Source organism: Hydra vulgaris, chromosome 04 (genome assembly GCF_038396675.1).
Source record: "Hydra vulgaris chromosome 04, alternate assembly HydraT2T_AEP".
Classification (NCBI taxonomy): domain Eukaryota; kingdom Metazoa; phylum Cnidaria; class Hydrozoa; order Anthoathecata; family Hydridae; genus Hydra; species Hydra vulgaris.
In genome coordinates this window covers 28,592,329-28,617,645 of record NC_088923.1, presented here as the reverse complement: position 1 = coordinate 28,617,645, position 25,317 = coordinate 28,592,329, and the positions used below count along the sequence as shown (strand labels likewise).

Sequence of the window (25,317 nt, the reverse complement as noted above, 5' to 3'; positions counted from 1 at the left end):
TGACAATGAAGCAACTCAAAAATGTTTAAATTTTTAAACTGGAAATATATACTTTTAAGAGTTTCATTTGCAGAGATTTCATTTTTAGAGAGTTGCGTTTGGAGTTAAATAAAAGTTGAAAAAAAAGTAGCCTCCTTAACGTTAATTGTGTAACCCTCTGATGACTTGTATTTCAGTTTTAAATCAGTTTTCTTAAAACTGATTTAAGTTTAGTTCTTATGATTTCAATTTTTATTTCAGTTCCTAATTCATATTTAAATTCTATTAATTTTTCATCAATTTTAGACACTATATTAACTTATTAGATATCATCATAAAAGTTTTAAGACAGCAATATTAAATTAATTTCCTAATGTAATATTAAAGAATGTAAATACAAATAGTTGTAAAATATTCAATTGAATTGAGATGACATTTTTTTTGAAACTAAAAGAAAATATGCGAATTTTTCTTACATTTTGGTCAAATGAGTGTTTGGGTTTAAAGTGGTACAATCTATGTATAAAGGATATTTATTATAACAAATAATAAAAAAAAAATTTCATAATTTTTAAATGTTTATTTTAAATATGTTTATGTTTCAAGGGGCAAATTAAGCAATTACGACCTTGAAAGTATCAGGTTGGGTGATTTGAAAATTAATGTGTGTGTACTTTTAAGGCCACAGGTATCATATAAAAATGTTTGTCTTTAAAGTTTGTTTATTTGTATACGCTTTTGAAGTTGATTAAGTTGTTATTTACCTTACTTCTATTTTTTTTTTTTTTTAATGTTGGCATTAAGTACTTTTATCCTGCATTTGTATCACCTGGATTAACAACTGTTTATATATATATATATATATATATATATATATATATGTTTCAATATTATAAATAATATTGAAAACATAATAATGAGAGTTTTATGAAACAACTTTGCTATTTTTGTTGCTATAAACTTGTTGTACAAAAACTTTCTGGCAAATTTGAGTTAATTCGCCCCTTGTGTTTATATATACCCTTCTCAAAATTTAATTTGAGAAGGGTATATATAAATATAAAAAACATTGCTCAATATGAAGAATTATTCTGTCACCAGAACATTCCTCAGTATGAAGAATTATTCTGTCATCAGAACATTGCTCATTAATAAGAATTATTCTTTCATCAGAACATTGCTCATTAATAAGAATTATTCTGTCATCAGAACATTGCTCATTAATAAGAATTATTTTGTTACCAGAACATTGCTCATTAATAAGAATTATTCTGTCATCAGAACATTGTTCATTAATAAGAATTATTCTGTCATCAGAACATTTAATTTAAGAGCTTCACTTTTTGATCATTTTTTGATTTCAATCAATAAATCTTCATAATGTTAAAACCAAATGTAAAAAATTTTGAACTTGAGATATTCTAGGTGGTCATATATCAAAACGCCTTCATATTTATACCATATCTTTGTCAAGAAAGACATGAACGAAAAAAAAAAAATTAATTGCAATTAAACTTTGGAATGAATTTTATTTTTTATCTAACTTAGTTGCGTAAGTTGTTTTTAAATAAAGTTTTTGAAAATGCTTTTTGAAAAACAATTGTTTACAACAAACATGTAAGGTAGTATTTTATTTTATAAATTATCCCATTTCACAAAATTATGAATTTTAAATTTATTTTTAATGTTGTAATTTAATTTTAATTATTAAAAATAAGTAAATACTTTTATAAACAATAACATATAATACCCCATTGAAAAGATAAAGTTTTGAATGAATGACTTTGCTGAGCTATAAGTGGAAAAAAACTCAGTTTTTTTCCACTTAAAGAAAACTTGTTTTGTTTTGTTTTTTTACTGAAAAAAACCTGTTCTAAGAAAACTTAAAGTTAACAATCAACCTAATTTTTTCTTTGTTTATTTTTAAAACTCCAACTTAAATAAATACTTTTTATTCTTTTTATTAGAAGATACGTTGCAAACTTTCATACTTTGGTGAAAGCAAAATAATTTAATTGCTCAATATCCAAATTAAATTCTGATTATTTTTATCACTCTAAATTATTTTATAATATTTTAATTACTTTATAAGTTTTACAATTCTATTTTAGTAGTTACTAAATGTTTGTGAAGTTGTGTTGCGTTATAAAATATAAATATATATGCTATAAATATAATATATAAATATATATACTCGTGTTCTTAACTTCCATTACAGGCCCCAGCAAAAGGATTTTTTGATGTCAGATATGACACTTTCAGACATTATGTTAACTCCAAACTTAAGAATGTTGATGCTTATGGTAAATTAGAATGTTTTGTAAAAAATTGTGCTGTGTTGAGCCTGGCAACATAATACCCAAAATATCTGTCTCATCTACCCCAAATGTGAGGGTGATGTGTTAATAAATATATTTTTTACTATCTTATACTTAGTTTTATTTATTTATTATTATTAGTTTATTTAATTGATGGATTTTAAATTTCATCTAATAAACTTTTAGTATTTAAAAGTTATGACCATGTAAAGCTTCCATCCTTTGTAAGTCGAGACTTCCATCCTTTGTAAGAGAGTTTTAAACTTTACATGGTCAGAACTTTTAAACATTAAAAGATTATTAGATGAAATTCATGAAAGTGTTATATCTGAAACATCAAAAACCCATCTGCCGCGCCCGCATTAATTAAACAATTAAAAATTCTAAAGAACAAATACTATAGAATTGTGGTTAAAAATTTTATATATAAAAAAGCAAAGAAACCCCACACAACAGAACAACATATGTAACAACATAAAATATAACCTTTAATAAGATCAAGAAGTTTAAGTTTATCTTCTTGATGTTTATTACACTGTTGAGATGTCTGTAACTCTTGTTCTATTTGTGATAGTTGATTCCTTAAAACTTCTAATAATTCACGATCATTTTGCTGCAAATCCTCAGCAAGTTTTAAACGTGCTTCTGTTGAGCGATTTTCTTCTTCAAGATGAGTATAGCGTTGACGTGCTCGTTCTAACTCTTTTGCAAGAGTTTCATGATGGCGATCAGATGAGTCAGATACATAAGAAAGTTTATGAATTTCACTTTGTAATGATTTGATTTGTTGTTCTAAGTCTTCAATTCGTATATTTTTACTTTCCAATTCTAACCTACATTTTAATGCTAACATATTTTCATGAGCTCGAACACTTGAAAGTTCCAACTTAAGACCTAGAAGATATTTATGATGCAATATAAAAAACTCTATGGCATAGGTATTGCACTGTACAATGTACAATGCAATATTTATAATATTTAAGACAAAAACAATGGATATAATAACTAATATTACTTATAAAAATAAAATTTATTAAAAAAAAAATTTTTATGCAACTTTATAAAATAGTAGTAAAAATCGACTATTTTTCTTTCAGGGAAATTTTTTTCAAGCCAGGATCTACCTATAGGATCTAGACAAATAAAATAAAATAATTTAAAATAAAATAAAACTTTTTGTTAGAAGTGAAGATGTTAGAAAAAAAATTAACTAGCTAAAAAAAATTATGACGTGCATAAGACAATATTTATACATGATCATCCTGCCCCACACCAATGATAATCAAGTTTACCCCACACCTTCCAAATTAGAAAAAACACATCTAATATTCTTTGTATGAACTTTTACAAATTGCAACGAAGATCATACCTGATAAGATTTTTTATTATTTGATGATGTATTTTTTGCGATTTTTTATTTATGCCTAATTTCATATTTTCTTGATTGTAGCGCAAAGTCATGTTACAACATGACTTCTCTATTCTAGACTCTACTCTCTTCTTTATTCTATAATCTATTCTAATATTGTAACGAATACATGAAATATGTGTGTTATGTATGACACATGACCTTGACAGCACTTTTTTGTATATTGAAAGACGATTAGAAAGTAGGATATTAGTAAAAAGCAAAAAGAAACTTTAATGTTTTTAAACTTACACTTACAATACAATTCTTTACTACAAACTCCTTCCTCCTCCTTCCTTCTTCCTTCCTCCTCCTTTCTCAAGATAAGAAGTTTTTTGATGGTAGCAATTATCATTTGACCATATTGGTAAAATTTATTACCAATTTTTACTTAGCCAAGAAATTAATAACTTACAAAATGTTATTTTTAGGTTATTCTGATTGTGACTATGATGCACCTAGTATTACTGACGAAAATTCTATTATGTTATAACTTCAAAACAATCGACGATGATACAGAAAACTTTTTTAGATTTTGGAATTAGCAAAGAAATTTAATAAACAATAAAAAAGTTACAGTGAGCAAAGATTTTGTAAAAAACCTGTAAAATGGTGTTATCAGTTAAAACATGCACTCAAATCTTTCCAGTAGAATTTCAATTGTAATATTTATTTAAAAGAAAAAACATTTATTAATATGAATAAATAACTGGGTGATTAGCATATAATAATGGTTACCCACTACCCTATAACTCTCTATAAATCACTTTCAACTTTCCTATAACTCTAAACGACATTAAAATAATAATTTGAGTATATAAATGCATTTAAGTAGAAATATTTTTAAAGCTTTTCATAACTTTATGAAATGCTTTATTTATGCATTAAATTAATTAAATATTAAATAATAATTTGTTTTCATGAGTTAAAATGATATTAAATGTATTAAGAGCAAATTTTTTTCTTATAAATAAGCTTTTTTATACTTAGAGCTTATAGCTCTTAGGTTTATAGAAAATTGTATTGATAGAAATCAAAAATATTTAAATTTGAATTCCATTGAAAAAAAAACAACATCGAAATTCATTAAACAAAAATGCAAAAAATACTTTTTTAAATGCAGACCTTCCAAATTCAGTGGTTTTACCATAGGTCACAACTATGACATTTGATCATAATAAAAATTTAAAAACTTGCAGTAGTGGTGAAGTGATAGAGCGCTCGCTTCATAAGCGAGAAGTTTCAAGTTCGATACCCACCAAGTCCCTAGTAGTATGACACTCAACATGTTGCACCAAGTTGTTGTTCCAACAAGGCTGCAAGCAACCAATTTTTGAGTTCAAATTACTGAAAAAGTTTATAGAAAAAGATAACGATTGACATATGACTGAAAAGATTGCAAATTATATGAATCAAGAAAACAAGATGAAGGAAGCGAATTTCAAAGAACTGATGTTCAAGGAAAAAAACTAGTCAAATAAGATTTTTTGGAGCACTTAGGAACAGCCACAGAAAAAGGACGAGACTTAATTGAATAACAAGTAACACAAGAATGAATTTTAGTAGATGGCACAAGAAACGCTAACTCTTTAGAGCAGTGTCAATTATAGTATTTATAGAAAAGAGACGCAACATTACGACAATTTGATAATGGTTGGAAGTTGGCTGCAAGAGCAGGTCCAACTATGTCTACAATGTGTTTTTGCACCTTGCCTAAAAGAGAAAGGGCATCATTGAAAGATTTGTCCCAGATATGGCAACAGTTTTCCATACAAGGACAGATTTGAGATTTATAGAGATAAAGAATAGAATCCAAAGTAAGAGAGCGTCGAGCTCGATAAAGAGATGCAACCTTAGTAGCTAATTTTGAAATCAATTTAATATATGGTTTCCAAGAAAGATTGGAAGTAAGAGTTAATCCTAGAAGATAAAGGGTAGATGATTCGTCAAGTACATTACCATTCATAAATATAGGAAGGTCAAATTTCAACTTCAAATGCCTCATCCAAGTAATCAGTGAGTGTTGGCTTCTTTTTAAGACAAGAATAAATGGTAGTATCATCAACGAATAATGCAATCGTAGATGTGAGAATATCTGGAAGATTGTTAATGTAAATTAAAAAGAATATAGGGCTAAGGATAAAACCTTGAGGAACTCCTAAAGTTACAGGATATAAAGAAGAGTGCTGTCCACCCAGGACAACTTTTATACTATGATTGGTAAGGAAGGATTCAATAATCTTAAAGAAGTTACCTGCTACCATAAGAAGAAAGCTTATGGAGAAGACCAGCATGTATAACTTTATCAAAAGCTTTAGAAATGTCAAGAGTGATGGCCTTATTCTCTCCGCATCTATCTAATGCACGATAAAGTCTATTAGTTATTACTGTTAGCAAATTAGCTGTAGAACGAGATGATCAAAATCCAAATTGATGATCAAAAAGTAAGTTATTAGATTCAAGATGAGAGACTGTTTGTTAATTAAAGATTAAAAAACCTTGCTTATGATAGGAAGAAGACTAATGGGATGGTAGTTAGACAAATCAGATTGCTCTCCTGCGTTTTTTGAAAATAGGGATAACAGATGCCGCTTTCCAGCAGGCTAGAAAACAAGAGTCTGATAAGCACTTGTTAAATAGTTTTGAAAGTATAGACGACAGCTTCGGAGAACACTACTGCAAGACTATAACAGGTATGTTATCTGGACCACAAGCTGCAGAAGAGTCTAAGCAGGAAATCACTTTAGCTACAGAAGCTGAAGTAAAACGAATGTCAAGCAATGGATCAACCTGTTTGTTGGCTATATCAAGTAGAACGCAACTAGTAGAATCAAAAGATGAAATTGATAAAAAGTTTTTAGCAAACAATTCAGCTTTGCCTTTAGGTGAGGTGACAAAATCTGAACCATACAAGAGAGGTGGAATAACAGATTTGCTCTTATTATAGATACTGTTAAAGATTCTCCAGAAGTCATGAGAGCCAAATTTTTGAAATGAAATACAAGATTTCGTGACCTAAGAATAGCAGGCTTCGGCATTAGAAAAAACCTTTTTACAATGGTTTCTAGAAACAGTAAACAGACGCCTGTTTTCTGGAGAATTGTTTTTGTGATAGATATGGGAGTAATGGTTCCGATTGGAAATTGCAGCAGAACAATGCAATGAAAACAATGGAGAAGAACGAGGCTTGATTTGAAATATTCAAGAGGGAATAAAAGGTTCCATGTTGTTTTGAATTCAAGAAGTTAAGTAGTAAACACATTTGTCAGCAGGAAGACAAAAGATTTTTAACTAAGGGCCATCACGAAAAAAATCATGGAAAGAGTCCCAGTCAGCTTTAAGATAGTTGTAAGAAGCATGATGATATGGGGATTCTGATGATGAAAAAGATTGAGATAATACTTTTAGAAAGATCAAACCATGATCATTAATAACATCTATTCAAGGTTTAGGCTCATTGCATATTGTTTTTTGATCATTGTTCAATTTATAAAATCTAGTTTAAGGTAATGCAACAAAACTTGTCATTTTATAACAATAAACTTAATTTATAATTAATAAATAAACTTAAAAAAATACAATATAATACAAAAATTACCCTCTATTTCACGAATCAAAGATTTTATCTGTCTATCTTTGGCAGCTTCACTAGCTCGGTAAATATCTTGTTGTCCCTCAAGCTCACGCTCAAGATCCAATATTTTTGAGCGTGAAACTCTACGTTCATCATTCATACGCTTTTTTGTCTCAGGATTAAGATCATCAGCAGGATACTGAATTTCGACATAATCATCTGTGTCATCAGTAACACTAGGTGCATCATAATCATAATCAGAATAGCCTAAAAACAACATGCTGTCATCTATTAATTTTTAAATAATTTCTTGACTAAGTAAAAATAGTTAATATATTTTACCAATATGGTCAAATAATAGTGGGAAAAAAAATTCCTGTGAACTAATTAAAATAAAATTTTTTTGAATTATTGAAAAATAAAGGGTTTAAACTTTGCAGACAACTTGATATGTGGCTCTGCAACCCTAATTGAGTTTTATATTAAAAAAATGAAACGGATTTAAATTTTTTTTTTTTTAATCTTATCTTTCTAAAATTATTTTTAGAAGTTTCTCAAGACTTTTTTCAATAGAATGACAAACATACAATCTTAAAAGTAATGACAAAAAGTTACTGCATACAAACATACAATCTTAAAAGTAATGGCAAAAAGTTACTGCATATAAACATACAATCTTTAAAGTTACGACAAAAAGAACAAACATGCTCTAAATCATCACGACAAAAAGAACAAACATGCTCTAAAACATCACAGCAAACTTACAATCTCTAAAACATCCAAACAGACTACTAACAGCAGATAAACAAGAACAACACCCTCAACCACCATTTTAACATTTATACAATCTGATAGTCATTTATGCAATGAAATGCTGTAATAAAAACAAACACTGTATTCAACAAATTGATGAAAAAAAAAAAAAAATCAAATTCTCTTGGAAGAAAAACCAAATCTAAGGCTGCAACAATATAAATCCTTACATTTGGCAAGCCTTGTCTAAGGAATGGTCATATCTACTATATTCAACATGGCGAAGTCCCTGATGCATAGCAAGAAGCAAACATACTAAAACAAAATATAACAAAAAAAGGAAAGACCACTGAACTACTGTCCAATCAGCGTAACATCTGTAGTTTGCAAGATACTCAAAAAATTACTTCAAAAAAGAATAGTTAATTACTTTGCTAATAACAAACTATTCTGCAAAGATCAACATGGTTTTTCAATGATTGATGATCCATTGGAAAAATTTGAATAAACCACAAAATACAAATAAAATACCACCTGACTATATTTCGACTTATATCTTGAAATTTATATATAAATGATCTTCAAATGAATCTAAAATCAAGATGTAAACTCTATGCGGACGATACTAAGTTATTAGCCCCATTTCAATCTGGACACAAGATTAAAGACTAAAACACATTACAAATTGACATTAGCTATATTGCAGAGTGTGCAAAAAAGTTGCACATGCGCCATAGATATATGTGCTATAGTGCACATAGGATGCAAAGGTCCACAATATTCCATGCTTCACCACAAAAACCACAACAGGGCTCAACTTAATGGTTGGGCTCAATTTAATTGTCCGGCTAAAACCTAAGATTGTCTAATCAATTTACAAAGTAATCAGACATTTTGACAGACAGGAATTAAATTCTAAAAAATAAAGCTTGGACAGGAATGGCGTGCGATCGAAGACTATTGCTGACCAAGCAAATGATTTTTTTTTGTTAAAAGTTAAAATTACTTTTTGTTACATTTTTAATTGCATTTAAAAAAAATTACTTTGAAACTTATCTTTTAAAGTGTTTAATTAAAGTTAAGCAAAACGCTTTTACAAATTACTTCAATTGATTGTTTAATAAATAAAATTTTTTTATTTAAACTATTGAAAAGTGAAATTAAATTATTAAAAAGAAAAAAATCTAATATTTTAAAGATGTACAAACATTTAATGTTAAAAAGTTGCAAAAAAAGATAGTTTAGAAAAATAACGTCTTTTTATAATAGTCTCTCTCTCTTTATATATATATATATATATATATATATATATATATATATATATATATATATATATATATATATATATATATATATAGAGAGAGAGAGAGAGAGAGAGAGAGAGAGAGAGAGAGAGATTATTATAAAAAGACGTTATATATACATATATATATACATACATATATATATATATATATATATATATATATATATATATATATATATATATATATATATATATATATATATATATATATATATATATATATATATGAGTTGCAATATTATATTATATTATAAACATTAGCATTTAGCTAATTCCTGGTACTGCAGGTAACAGTAACATATATACTAATAACTCTAGTTTATCTGTTGAGCACTCTTTTACAATATTATACATGATAATATAAAGATATTTGCTTTATTCATATATGCACATGTGTGTGTGTGTGTGTGTGTGTGTGTGTGTGTGTGTGTGTGTGTGTGTGTGTGTGTGTGTGTGTGTGTGTGTGTATATATATATATATATATATTTATAAAATATATATATATATCATAATTTTTAATCATTTCATGCTTTAATTAGTCAAGTTTAAAAAATTTTTTTAAACAATTCTTTGTAAAAATAGAAACAAAAAAAAATAAAGTAATGAAATCACGGGAAGATTTAATTTAAGTTTTTCATAATTTAAAGTAACTTAAAAAAATAATCTTCTGAAAGATTTTTAGAAAGACATTGAAAAATAGTTTCAAATGTTTAAATTTATCATAAAAAATACATACCTAAAAAAAAAATCTAAACATTTAATTTACACATAATATGCTTATTTTAAACGATCATTGTAATTAATTTTTGATTTTATTTAAAGCCTTCGCATAAAATTAAAAATAGATCAATGATTAAAAGTTATTTGTAATGTAATAATTTTTTTAATTGCATTTAAATTATTAAAACATCAAAACAGCCATTATCAAATTGTAAAAAAAATAAATAAGCATTGTCAGTTACAGAGTGAAAATTTAAGTCTATCTAAAAAAATATTCTAAATAATTAGGAAAGGAACTACAACTTCACTAGACTAACGTTAAATAAACTGAATAACATGACAAAGATTTTGTTTGCATAACGGTTTCGTATAACTGTAAAAATTTTAAAAATTTGATCGGACATTGACTGACCCAAACATGTTTTGATTAGACATTTTGTCTGGGACTTTATAAAAAATTAAATTGAGCCCTGCCACAACACCATTAACCCTACTAATATCTGAACAAGATCTTTGTATTCAAATTAATGAAAACCTAAAATCCAAACAACAAGTTATCACAGCTGCCACAGATGCCAGGACCTTTATATGGAAAAGGCTTTATACAGCCAGCATTTGGAAAATGCACTTGCAGCATGGTGTCCAAACACCAAACACAACAATAAAACTTAAAAAAGTTCCACAAAAAATAACAAAAATCCCTCATGTCCTAAGGGATTGTCCATAAATTACACAATGCTAAATTATGCTAGTAAACAAAACCAAAAAGATCAAAAGTTTCCTTCACAGAGCCTTAAGTTAAATCAAAATAGCACATCAAGCCTTCCCAGGAAGCGCGTGTTGTTGCACTTCTTGTTCATCATGTTTAAAGTTATTTTTTTAGACAACTTGACGTTTTTATAAAGTAAGCCATTTGAGAACTTGCAGCACATAAGAAAATATAAAAACATATAAAAAACTACAGACAATAAAAAAAGCAATAGTCAAAGAAAGGAAACTAGTACTATACAACATAGAATATCTAATCAAAAAAACTAAAAAATAATTGAAAATTAAAAAAAGGACAATTTTTACAAAAAAAATTTAAAAAATATACCTAAATATTATACTGTTTTTGTTTTCTTTTTTTTTTAGGACTTTTGTTATTTTCCACTGCCGTAATAATACAAGCCAAGATAGAAAGCAGATAAGAGCATAACGAAAACATTTTTTGATATACAATTTATTCACAGCTTTTGTAAGTCAGTATATATTAAGGAAATACTTTTTTGTTTGCGCTATAAATAAGGACAATTTTAAAATTTGTTTTTCAAATATTTTTGCTAAATTATACTGCTTTTATCAGAGCACAGGAAAGCAAGAAAACTAATTGAAAAAGAGAAAAATTTATTTGCAATTTATTTTTATAAGAAAAATTTATTTGCAAAATATACTTTTTTTATTTTTTAATAAGTTTTTCAAGAAAAATAATAAAGTCATTAATGCTAATGTTCAAATATAAAACATTTGGTTGTTTTCACTACCCCATTGATATAGTCTGCACTGTTGTTGGAATCTCCAAATTGTACCTTTAAATGCAAGTTTATTTCCTGATGAACTTTTGTTATCGACACTCAAAAATCTGCATTGTTATATTACTGAACTTTTTTAATGAAAATTTAGGAGCCTATTTAACACTTTTTTTAAGTTTTTAAATACATTTTTTCAAACAGAGCAATCGTTATGTTCATTATCTCTAGTAATTCGTCTTAACATTGAAAATTGGGCAATGTAAAGGAAACAATTTCAAACAGACATCAAGTATTGTAAATACATTTAAAAAAAAAACCATGGTATTCTTTTGTTTATTTTCTTCCGTCATTACAAAATTTATCAATCAAATAATATATTTCACAAATAAATAGAAATTTATTTTCTGATTTTCCTATTATATAAGAATTGAACCTGTCATTTCGAAAAGGACATAAGTCCAAAACTTTTAACAGTTAGTTTATAAGTTTGAAATAAAAATTTCTGTATGATTTATGTTTTTTTTTATAAAAATAAAAAATATATAAGTTATATACGTTCTTTATTTATCTACTTCAATGTTTAATTTCTTTAACAACCTAGACATTATTTTAATAAAAATCATATTTTTGTTGATTTTGAAAAGTTTTAGTAAATGAACTCGTGCCCTTTTTGAAATGACAGGTTCAATTGAGAAAAAACGTCAAATATAGCGGAAACATATTTAAAACTTAAAGACGAGAAAACGAATAAATGTAAGAAAAAAATATAAACAAAGTTTCCCATAGTTCTAGAGTACATAGCAAATTAGTTTTGTAAAAATCGTGAATAAATTGTATACCAAGTTTCAATTGTTGTTATAAAATTATAAAAGTGTTATTATAAAATATTTTTTTTCCCTTGATTTGTACCATTCTGTAGCTAAAAATAACTTAAAAAATCTAAAAAATAACTTAAAAAATCTACCATCCTAAAAAATAAATACAAAAGTTGTATAAAAATTTCTTTTTTCAATTTTTTTTTTAAATTATTTAAAATTTATTTAAAATTTGATTTTTCGTTTTAATTTTGTTTCCTTTTTTTAATATATTTTTTTTTCGGGTGGCATGGCATATTAAGTTTAGTGAAAACCCCTGCGTAAAAGAGCCTAATAATCCTAATTCTGTTTTTTAAACAAATTTAGTGTTGTGTAATTTATGAACAACCCCTAAGAAAGTATACTTATAAGGACAGACTCTTACAACCCTAGAAGAATGACTCATAAAAAGAGACCTAATCCAACCCTTTAAAACCAAACAAAAGTTTAAAGATGTAGACTTGTGGATTCTCTGCGAAGCCAACTGCAGATCATTGCAGCAGACTTAAAAGAGAAATAATTACAAACTGTAATCAAAGAAAAAAATTTTTTACCAACCAAAGTGCGTTAATTTAGAAAAAGCTTATTACATTGTCAATTCCATGTCAACCAACCAGTTCAAGAAAAAGCTAGATTTGTACCAGAAGCTACTATAGCCAAGTTGCATTGTAGCTATCATTACTATATATATATATATATATATATATATATATATATATATATATATATATATATATATATATATATATATATATATATATATATATACAGTATTGGACAAAACATTTGCAACCAACATCGAACAATGCTAAAAAGTGTTCCTAATTTTACATGTCTTAAAAACGAAACGAACTATACTATTACAGCAAACAGTTCAGGAGTCTTGAGTTATAGCATGCCATGACATGAGCAATCAGCTGACAGATGACAGCACACAGGCAGAATTTCGTTGACAAGTGCCATTTTGCAGCGGACAAAACAAGTGCAACTTTTTTGGTTTGTTTCATTTTCTTAAGTCTGGTCCGTGTCAACGTCACGGAAGTTTTTTAATAATTAAAGGAAGTATCCAGAAGTTTCCAGAAGCATGCAGAAGCTTCTAGAAGTTTCCAGAAGAAGCATCTGGAAGCATCCAGTAGGATCCAGAAATATCCAGAAACATTCAGAAGCATCCAGAAGCTTCCAGAAGCATCGAAAAGAAGCATCTAGGATCTTCCAAAACAGGTTCACACAGGTTCATTTTACTATATAGGAGACATGTAAATCGACATGTAATTCAGTCAGTATATGGAAGTCAATCAGTATTATCAAGACAGTTTATAGAAGTGAGTTTTATCAAAGTGTTTTATTGAAGAACATCAATACAAGAAGTGAAATACAACAAGTGTTTCATTACATCAATACAGTCCACATCCAACCAAGACGTTGTGTTCCACAGAGCATTATTGTATCATCACAAGGTAAATGTAACACGTAAGCCTTGAGAAGCGTGATTATTTATTTTTATTATTTTTATGACTTCAAGTGCAAAAATGGCTCCCTAAAGTCTTGGGTTGAAACTAAGAAAGAAAATTATTGGCGATTACGTAAGTGGAATGTCACAAAAAAGTATTTGTGATAAATATCGCGCGAAAAAATGGACCGTATCAAGACTATGTTCCAAATATCGTTCTACGGGGAAGTTGGCAGCAGATAACAAAGGTGGAAGACGGTGTTCCATCACTTCTAGAGAGGATTCTATGATCGTCAGATCCGTCAAAAAGGATCCCTGGATATCATCAGTCGAGATACAAAAGCAATTAGAGAGCCTGTATCGGACCGAACAATCAGACAACATGCTGTTGAAGCCGGATAGTTTTCTTGACGCCCTGCAAAGGAACCGCTGATTTCACTAAAAAACCAGAAGAAAAGACTCCTGTTTGCTACATCTCATATTGACTGGAATGTGCAGAAATGGCGAACTGTCTTGTTCAGTGATGAATCAAAGTTCAACATCATTGGGAGCGATGGCATTTACCGTGCACTTCGACTGGCCGGAAAACGCCTCGATTTACGTTACTGCCATAAGACCGTGAAGCATGGTGGAGGCAATGTAATGGTTTGGGGGTGTTTTTCTGCTAACGATCTAGGTCCAATACATCGAAACGATGGAATAATGGACCGTTTCATGTATAAAAATATCCTGAAAGATGTTATGTTACCTCATGCTGAATGGAATATGCCAATAAAATGGGTTTTTTAGCAAGACAACAATCCGAAACACACTGCAAAAGTAGTCAAGCAGTGGTTTCAAAACAACCACCTATCGGTGATGGATTGGCCGCCTCAATCTCCGGATCTTAACCCTATCGAGAACCTGTTTGAACTGCCCAGGCCTTTTGGATTTGTTCAACTGTTTGAACAAATCCAAAAGGCCTGGGCAGCGATTCCACAAAGTTTCATTGATCACCTGATTGAATCTATGCCTCGAAGATTCAAGGCTGTGATCGACAACAATGGATTTGCCACGAATTATTAATAGCGAAATACAGATCGGTCAACATTTTGTAGAGTTGCACTTGTTTCGTCCAGAAGGAAGTCAATTTTTTTTTAATACTTTTGATTAACTTATTAATTTTCTTGTACAAATAATGAACTTGGTGATGAATAAAACTTGAAGAACTTTGTCTCTAAACAGCTACATAGTTATTTCTCTAAATTGAAAAAATGCAGCTCTTTTATATAAAGAAACTTAATTAGCATTATTTGGTTGCACTTGTTTTGTTCGATACTGTATATATATATATATATATATATATATATATATATATATATATATATATATATATATATATATATATATATATATATATATATATATATATGCACGCACATGATTATATGTGTGTGTGTGTTGTATATATTATTATAATATATTATTATATATTATAATATAATATTATTATACTGTTTAAAAAATTTTTTAAAATATTATTTTGAGAAAGTTTTTATCAAGGTCCGTGGCAATTTTTTGTCGACCTCAAAGACTTCTAGGTCAGCAGTTAGGTTGGCATTGCTAAATGCCAACCCTAGTTCCGAGGATTGATATATATATATATATATATATATATATATATATATATATATATATATATATATATATATATATATGATATATATATATATATATATATATATATATATATATATATATATATATATATATATATATATATATATAAGGGTTTGGGTTGGGGCAGCTATCATTTTTTTAATATTCTTTGTTTTCTTCTTTTTCCAAATTCATTTAGATTTAAGTCAGCATTTTTACAGAAAAAAACCTTTTTGAAGAGTAAGTAAATTCAAACTCCTTATTTTTTAGTTTGTATCCTAATTTATATATTTACCAAGATATTTGAATAAAACTATTAAAAAAATTTATATAATAACCATCAGTATATTCACTAGTTAAACTGCATAATGAAGAATTAGATGAACGTATCATAGGATTCGATTGTGTTAAACTTTGGTTAGGATTCCTTCGACGTGTTGATCTTCTTTGATTTGTTAATGGAGGTGTGCTGACATCTTCATTACAGCTATCCTAAATGTGAAATTTTGAATTGATTTATAATTAAAAGTTTAGAAATATTATATTATAAAAGATTATTGATCCACTTAATATTTTATTAATGGTCATTTTGTATCGTCAAACAAAAAAAAAGTTTAAACAATATTATTAGAAAATACAATGAGCTTGTGAGAAAAATTATTTTTACTAAAACGTCCATAAATTCTTATTAAATTTTTACCCTATTTAGATTTCTTTCATATCAAGTTAAAACAAAGCTCGTATAATACTTTTTCTTTATGCAATATAGTTTTCGAGTTCTCTGAAAACATGTCTACAGACAGATAACCTCTATGTTTTTATGATAAGATTAGTTATTATTATATGAACATATAGTTATTATTATATGTTCATTAATACATGCTGCCACCCCCTTAATGTGTTCTATATGATAAAAAAACACTTGATTTAAAAAATGTTTTAGGGGTCCCTCAAGACCCTTGAACATTTAATGAGTTCTTAATTTTATCAAAAAAATTCTTTAAAAGTGTATCATGTTGGGTCTCAAATAAGGAAAACAAAAGGGAAAAAATTTAACAAGGATTTATGGTTGTTTTAGTGAAAATAATTTTTTTTTTTTAAATTTTTAAATATATGTTATATTTATTCTAATATGAACATGTAGTTGTTATTATAAATAAATTAATACATAGATTTACTCACAGATACTGTGTTTTTTGCTATAATATATTAAGAATAATGGATAAATTGGCAAAACACTTGCTCAGTTGTGCAATAAACTATTATATTAATAAAAATTTTAATATTTAAGAGTTTTTTAGTGGAATAGTTCTCTATTCACCAAAAAATTAGATTTTAGGTTTTTCTTTTAAATAGTTGTGATTTTTTTATCACAGATAATATTTCGAAGTACATTCCAAAGTTTAAGACCATAATGGGATAATGCTTGATTACCAAAACGATTAACACATTTTGTTTCCTTTAGTTTTAGTGTTCTTTCTGACATTTTAATGTTCTTTCTGACAGTAATAAATAATAATAAACAATAATAAACAGTAATAAATTAAAATGCATAACATAGTGGTGATTCCAGGATAAAAGATTTGTGCATTATTAAAAGGACCTTGAAATAGATTCTTTCTCTAATATTCAACCAATGCAAAATAAGAGAAAGTTACGGAAAAATGTGTTAGTTGTCTGGTGGATGACAACTCAAATAATAGTTATGCTTACATGAATAGTTATTATTATATGAACATATAGTTATTATTATATCAGGCCTTGTTACAAATGTTACCCTGTTTACGATTGATGTACAAAATTGTGATTTTACCTACGTTTTAAGCCATTAATTTACATTACGCCAAAACCTAATTATATTAATTTTTAAATAGAAGGGGGCTGAGTCCATTTAACCATTTTAGATGCCTACTGCAAAAACATTGTACTAAAGTTCAAATAATTTAAACAGAATTTAAAACAACAAAAATATTTCAAAATATAATAATAATGTATATATGGTACATAATTCAATAATATTATTAGAATAGATAATGCTAATATAGATGATGTTAGAATGGATGAATTATTCTTTATCAAATATTAAATATAAACATAATTTTTATTTAATGATTAAATACAATTAAAAAAAACACACACACACAAACAAAAATTGAAACCATTGGTTTTTTGGTTGAAAAAAAAAAAAAACTCCTGAATACATCTAAGACACTTCAAGGTAAGGATTATTTTAAAATCTCCAGTTACATTTTTTTAATTAGTATATTTGACTAACCTTGTCATCAAACTCTTCATCTTCATCATTTTGTTTATCTTTAATGACTTTATCTTCAAAAATTTCTAATAAAAGAAACAAAGCAAATATCAGCATAATTTTACATTGAATAAATACTTTAATTTCATCTGATCATGTTTAAACTTGATCATCTGATCTTGTTCAAACTTGAAACACAATTTAAGATGAAAAATTAATAGAATGTATAGAAAAAATAATTAATAACTTTAAGAGTTTAAATCTTTAAAAAGAAATTTTTAACATTATTTTAATTAATCTTAATATAAAAATATTTTCAGCCTTTTATGAGTATTTTTCAAAACTTCATCAAAAAAAGAAATCAGGGTTGCATGGTTTTAACCAAATGGTTTAAACCATTGGTTTAAACCAATTAAAAAAATGTTGGTTTAAACCAAATTAATGTTTTTTTAAAAAGGCTTGAACTTACAACAGAAAACTAAAACAGGGTTATGTTAACAAATATAACTAATCTTAAATATAGATATTTTTTTTAAATCCATGATTTTTGTTTTTGTTTTTTCATAGAATAGAGTCCTCAGTGTTCATATAGAACATAGCAGTAATAAATTAGTAATAACACTTATTTATCTGTTTTCTTCTACAGGCTTTTTCTCCTTCATTAGGTTCACAAAGAAGCATTGCTTCCTGATGAACTTATTTCATCAGGAAGTTTTCTTAACGATATATATATATATGTGTGTGTATATATATATATATATATATATATATATATATATATATATATATATATATATATATATATATATATATATATATATATATATATATATATATATATATATATATATATATATATATATATGAATATATATACAAATATATATATATATATATACACACACACACACACACATATATATATCGTTAAGAAAACTTCCTGATGAAATAAATATTTAAATGTTTAGCAAAACTATAAGTAGTTCTAACATAATTTATTGATACCACAAAAAATGTCACAAAAAACTGGGCGCAAATATGATATGATTTGGTTAAAGTACACACGAGTGACTGTTCCAGAAAGAAAGGGGTGTAGAGCAGTTTGTAATGCATGTAGAAAAGAAATGGAAGGTCAAATTCAAAGGATGCATGAACATATAAAAAAGTGCAAGCAATCACAACCCCATGAAATTATGGAGTCAATGGAAGATCAACAACTTCTTGAAGGTAGTTAAATTACTGCATTGCCATTTTAAATTTTAAACTTTCCCTAAATTGTAAACATATATATTTGAATTATCACGTATAGACATATTAACATAGAATAATTCAATAAACTGCAATTTCATTTTAAAGGTAACTCACCATCAAGGTCACAACAACAAATGAAAAGGTCTCAGCCCAATTCAACATCAGCTAATAAATATTTGAAAATAGATAAGTTTTTCACACAAACAAGCCTCAAAGAGAAAGATTTATTTGATCTGCAACTTGGTAGATTTATATACAGTACAAACTTTAGCTTCAGAACAGTTGAACACAAAGAATTTTATATATAAAAAATAAAAAATTTAGCAATATGCTTTATCCAGGATACACTCTACCTAATAGAACTCAAATTGGAGGAGAAATATTAGATAGGGTTTATGCAGAAGAAATTGAATGTAATGTATTGAATGGTAAAATTGTAGCCATGTCTTTAGATGGCTGAAGTAATGTACAAAATAAACCTATAGTTTGTATCTCTGTAATTACAGATAAAAATAACATTTTAGTAGAAACAATCAACACTTCTGGTCATTCACATACTGGTGAATATCTTACACAATTAGCAAGAGAAGTAATAGATTCTGTAATATGTAAATTTGGATGCACAGTAAAAAGCTTTGTGACTGACAATGCAGCTAATATGAAATCAATGAGACAAGTTCATGTCATCTGAAAGAGATATTATCATAACTTTTGGGTGTGCTGCTTATATGCTGAATCTTTTAGCAAATGATCTTAACATTGAAAATGTGAGCAAATGTTACACAAATAATAAAATATATAAGAAATAATCATAAAGCTGGAGCAATTTATAAATTAAATGGAGGAGCAAAATTGCCACTTCTAACTGAAACTCGCTGGAATTCTGCATGTGATTTACTTGACAAATATTTCAACAACTGGAGCATCATTTTCACAATGTTTGAAAAAAATAAAGACTTAGATCCTAGAAATAAAGCTGCCATGAATTTTGCAGATAAAGAGTTCAAGAATTTGTTACCAATAATATTCAAATTAAAAGCCAAATCTGCTCCATTCGATAAAAGCTATTTGTATAGTGAATCTGTTTTAAAAAATGCATCACCAATAGAATGGTGGAAATCTCTAAAAATTGTGGATTGTAACATAATGGATATTGAAGGTTTATTAAATGCACCAGCTTCTAGTGCTGGAATCGAAAGAATTTTTTTAACTTTTGGCCTTGTTCATTCTAAGTTAAGAAATCAATTGGGGGTAGAAAAAGAAGCAAAGCTTGTATTTATATATAGAACATTAAACAATGATGTATTGAATAATTTTGATGAAATATTACAGTAATATTGATAAAGAATATAGTTTACTCAAACAAAAAGCATTATACTTTTTTTTAATTTAAAAAGATAACTAAATACGGCATTATTTAACAAAAACCTAATTTTAACCAAAAAACCCATGGTTTTTTTGGTTTTTGGTTTTTTTTCAAAAAAACCGGTTTTTTTGCAACCCTGAAAGAAATCTCAAACTTTTAACGAATTAGAGAATTTTGATAAAATTAGCTATTAATTACTGTTTTCTTTCATATAAAACAATAATTCAAAATTGTATATTACTCATTGAAGACATTAAATTAACTTTTTTTTTAACATAGTTTAATTTACGACCTTAAAAAAGTATTAACACAGGGGCTACTAATCTAAAGTAGTTTTACCATTTTCTACCAACTACAAAAAAACAAAAACAAAAACCATTTTCATATGTCCTTTTATAGATTCTATATTATATTTAAAGTGACACTTGTAAAAGAAAGTATAATGACACTTGACAATTATAATGTTTAGTTGTATTTGCATTATAAATTATATATTAAGAGTCTATATTCAGTATATATATTAAGAGTATATGTATATGAAGAGTCACAATGTATAATAAATTAAAAAGATTATAAATTTATCGTCCTTTATTAAAACTTGTCATAAATATCAAATATCAGAAACTTGAGAGCCATATTAAAAATTAGGTGCTAAGATTCTTTGCACCTAATTTTTTTTCATTTCTTAACCACCAAAACTAGAGTAACAACTTTTTTTCTCAATTAAATTTACATTATTTAAACAATAAATTAAATTTTTTTGTAAATCAGTTTTGTTATGTCATATATACATTGATTATATATTGATTCTTAAATTTAAAATAACATTATGGAAATAACTATAGAAGTCTGGGGTTCAGTATTATATAATCTCCACCCCTATCAGGTGGTATTAGGAGAGAGGAGGGCAACAGTTATATTTTTATTACCAAATACTTATATTTACTACTTCTAAAATTACTGATTTTTATAAAATCAAGTTATTTCTAAAACTAAGCAAGAGAATGATACTAATGTAACAATAAAAGCAAACCAAATAATGTTAAAAATTTGGACATTAGTTAGTCATAAGCCTAAGGACGAATTAAAGGAAATGTTGAAATTTTCAGATTTTTTTTAACTTTTGGTAGTTATTGGTTGTATTTTGGTAGTAATTATTTCACACTTTTTAATAAATGTTTATAGCTATGCCTATGGACATCAAAATATCTTAATATCAATTCACCTTTTTAAATATAATTTGCTTTATTCATTGCAATTAAAACTGATTAAAGTTGATTACAACTAAAGTTGAACTAAAAATCAAAATATGTAAAAATAAACAGTATATTTTCACAATAATTTAGGGGTGTAAAATGCCATACACATAAATTATATCAGACATAAAAATGTTTAAATATGTTTGATGTATTTTAAAACAAACATTACTCGAATTTGCAAACTATCCATAACTATTTAACTAGCTAATATTACTTAATTGTAATAATAATTAATAATAAACTGCTACTATGTATTCATTTAATACAAAATTCAACAGAAAAAACATCCTATATTAAAAATAAAAAGGCATGCGCCTGGCAATAAACCTTTATTTTTATGTTGAGTTTGATCATCATTATCTGTCACTGTGCGAATTGAAATTTTACAAGTTTCGCCATTTATACATGAATTTATGAATTCTTCTGATTCTTCTTTGGACAACTGTTTTGTGTGCTCAATTATATCCCCAAAACAATGTTTACATCTTGTTTTCCGCCATTGCTGGGGTGCAAAAGTTTGACATGTTTCTTTTGTAACGTTATTCTCAACAAAATCACCAGCCATATTTGTTCTTTCATAGTGCTTATGTCTAACATAAAATCTGTTCCAGTGCGTCATCAAGTTTATCCTTTCGCCATCATCAGCCGTCCATTTAATTCAACAAAATTTTGTAAATATTATGTTCCTTTGTTTAAACAATGAAATTTGAACGTTTTTGGTATGAATCAATGGAGATTATTTGTTTTTGCATAAACATAACTTTTTTATTTTCTACATTACTTTACATAACCAAAGATCGGAGATATTGTGGTTAATCAATCGGCCATGACCCACCCGTTAATCGGAGTTATATATAATAGCGGTTTTTCTACTCCTATTTTGTAATAATTTAACAAAAACACTATATCAGCACCCATCTGCAAAACGCGCTAAGTCAAAAAAATAAAAGATTTGAGTTAATTCTATTTCCGTGTTTTACATACTTAAATCGATCATCTATTTAAATATTGAACAAATTAAAAAATTTTTTGGTCCTAAAAATGGGCAAAGAAAATATCTATTTCTGTTGATGCCCAACTAAAACTAGTTTAGTTTTTTGTTGCTTTCTCGAAATCAGTTTTTTTTTTCTTATTTTAAACATCTTCGCTTCCAACAAGGCTGCAAGCTACCACTAATTAAAGTTGGAAGTTACTGGAAGAGAAAAGATGAAGATTGTAGAGCAAGACAACGATTGACGGACAACTTAAAGGATTGCAAATTATATGAATCAGGATAGCAAGATGAAGGAAGCGAATTCAAAAGTGCTGACGTTTGAAGAAAAGTACTAGACAATAAGCGTTTTTGGAGCACTTAGGAACAGTCACAGAAAAAGGATGAGACTTAATTAAATGACGAGTAACACGAGAATGAATTTTGGTAGATGGCACAAGAGACGCTTCTCTTTTTTACGAATACTATAATGGGCACTGCTCTTTAGAGCAGTGCCCATTATAGTATTCGTAAAAAAGAGAAAGAGAAGCGGCATTACAGCGATGTGATAATGGTTGGAGGTTGGTTACAAAAGCAGAAACTATGTTTACAAAACGTTTTTGCACCTTGTCTAGAAGAGAAAAGGCATCATTAGAAGATCAGCCCCAGATATTGCAACAGTATTCCATACAAGCCCAGATTTGAGATTTATATAGATAGAGAATAGAATCCGAAGTAAGAAAGTGTCGCGCTCGATAAAGAGCGCGACACCTTTGCACCTTAGCAAATGCTAGTTTTGCAACTGGTTTCCAAGAAAGATTGGAAATAAGAGTTAATCCTAGAAGATGAAGAGTAGATGACTCATCGAGTACATCACCGTTCATAAATATAGGAAGATCTAAATTATTGCGATAACAATTGGCTGAAAAAAATTGAGTTTTATCTGTATTAAAGTTCATCAGCAGAAATGAGATTGAGACAGAAATGATTTTTCAAGCTCAAATTCCCCCTCCAAGCCATCAGAGAGTGTTGGTTTCTTATCACGACAAGAATGAATGGTAGAATCGTCAGCAAACAATGCCACCCTAGATGTGAGAATGTTCAACAAGTGCTTATCGGAATCTTGTTTTCCACCCTGCTTTCCAGCAGGCTGGAAAACAAGACTCTGATAAGCACTTGTTAAACAGTTTTGAGAGTATAGATGATAGCTCCGGAGAACACTTCTGCAAGACAATAACAGGTATGTTGTCCGGGCCCCAAGCTGTAGAAGAATCTAGGCAGGAAATCACTTTAGATACAGAAGCTGGAGTGATACGATTGTTAAGCAATGGATCAACCTGTTTGTTTGCAATATCAGGTAGAAAGCAACTAGTGGAATCAAGAGATAATATCGATGAAAAGTTTTTAGCAAACAATTCAGCTTTGTCTTTAACAAAGTCTGAACCATACAAGAGAGATGGAATTACAGATTTGCCCTTATTATTGATACTATTAAAGATCCAGAAGTCACGAGAGTCTAATTTTTGAGATGAGATACGAGATTTCATGACCTGAGAATAGCGGGTTTTGGCGTTAGACAAAGCCTTTACACAATGGTTTCTAGCAGTAATAAACAGACGTCTGTTTTCTGGAGAATTATTTTGCTGATAAATATGGAAGTAACGGTTTCGATTGGCAATCGCAGCAGCACAATGTGAGGAATACCAAGGAGGAGAGTGAGGCTTGACCTGGAATCGTCAAGAAGGAACAAAAGATTCCATGCCAGCCTGAATCCACGAAGTTGTGTAAGAAGCACATTTGTTGACAAGACAAAATATTTCTACCCAAGGGCCATCACGAATAAAATCACGGAAAGAATCCCAGTCAGCTTTACTGTAGTTGTAAGAGGTACGATAATAGGGGGATTCAGGTGATATAGAAGAATGAGATATTAGTTTTAGAGAGATCAAACTGTGATCAGAAGCACCTAAGTGTGAATGTGGAGAAACTGAGCACTGACTAGGATCAGAAACAAGATATAAGTCGAGTAGGGAAGGTAAATGATTCGAGTTGTCTGGAAAGCAAGTTGGAAAGTTGACTATTTGAGTTAGGGATTGAGAAAGGCATAAGTTGTGGGCTTTAATGCCTGCAGAACCACTGACACTAGAGCCAAGCCATTCAGAGTGGTGAGCATTAAAGTCATCGACAACAACTATATTAGCTGATCGATAAAGAGAGAGGGCTTGGTCAATATGGTCAGAAATAAAATCAAAAAGAGTGCAGTCTTGAGATGAAAGATAGCGATATAGAACAAAGAGAAAGGCGATGGAGTGAAGTAGTGTTAAACGAAAGCACATGAAAGAATAGTCTGTGGATTCAAACCTAGTTTCACGACAAATAGGTGAATTCTTACAAATGTAAATGCCCAGGCCAAGCATGTGACCATTGGTGTCTTTACAAATTAAAGGAAGATAACCATCAATACTAAGATCGCAAGATGAGACAGCTGAACTCAAATTAGTCTCACAAAGAGCAAGTAGGTCTGGTGAACTCTGCAAGAGATAAGACTCAACAGAAGAAAAGGTACTTCGAAGACCACGAATATTAGTGAATGATAGGTTTTGAGAACTTGGTGATGATGATGGTTTTTTGTGTTTTATAGTTTTTGGTACTTTATTCATTTTTAAATTTGATTGAAGAACTTGACTCAAAGCATAGATAGTACT

The 25,317-nt window shown here is 28.1% G+C and overlaps 1 protein-coding gene across 2 annotated transcripts in view; it reads right to left on the bottom strand.

Moving 5' to 3' along the window:
- LOC100214596 (girdin) overlaps positions 1 to 22,519 on the bottom strand; it is a 38,369-nt gene extending 15,850 nt beyond the window's left edge. For both annotated transcript variants that reach the window (XM_065795989.1, XM_065795990.1), the window contains exons 1-5: positions 21,970 to 22,519; positions 17,788 to 17,852; positions 15,851 to 16,004; positions 7,304 to 7,546; positions 2,784 to 3,191 (exon numbers count right to left, since the gene is read on the bottom strand). In XM_065795989.1, coding sequence (XP_065652061.1) covers positions 2,784 to 3,191; positions 7,304 to 7,546; positions 15,851 to 16,004; positions 17,788 to 17,852; positions 21,970 to 22,261 — 1,162 coding nt within the window. In that variant the 5' untranslated portion in view covers positions 22,262 to 22,519. The remainder of the gene's footprint in view (positions 1 to 2,783; positions 3,192 to 7,303; positions 7,547 to 15,850; positions 16,005 to 17,787; positions 17,853 to 21,969) is intronic.
- Between the last annotated feature and the right edge of the window lie 2,798 nt (positions 22,520 to 25,317).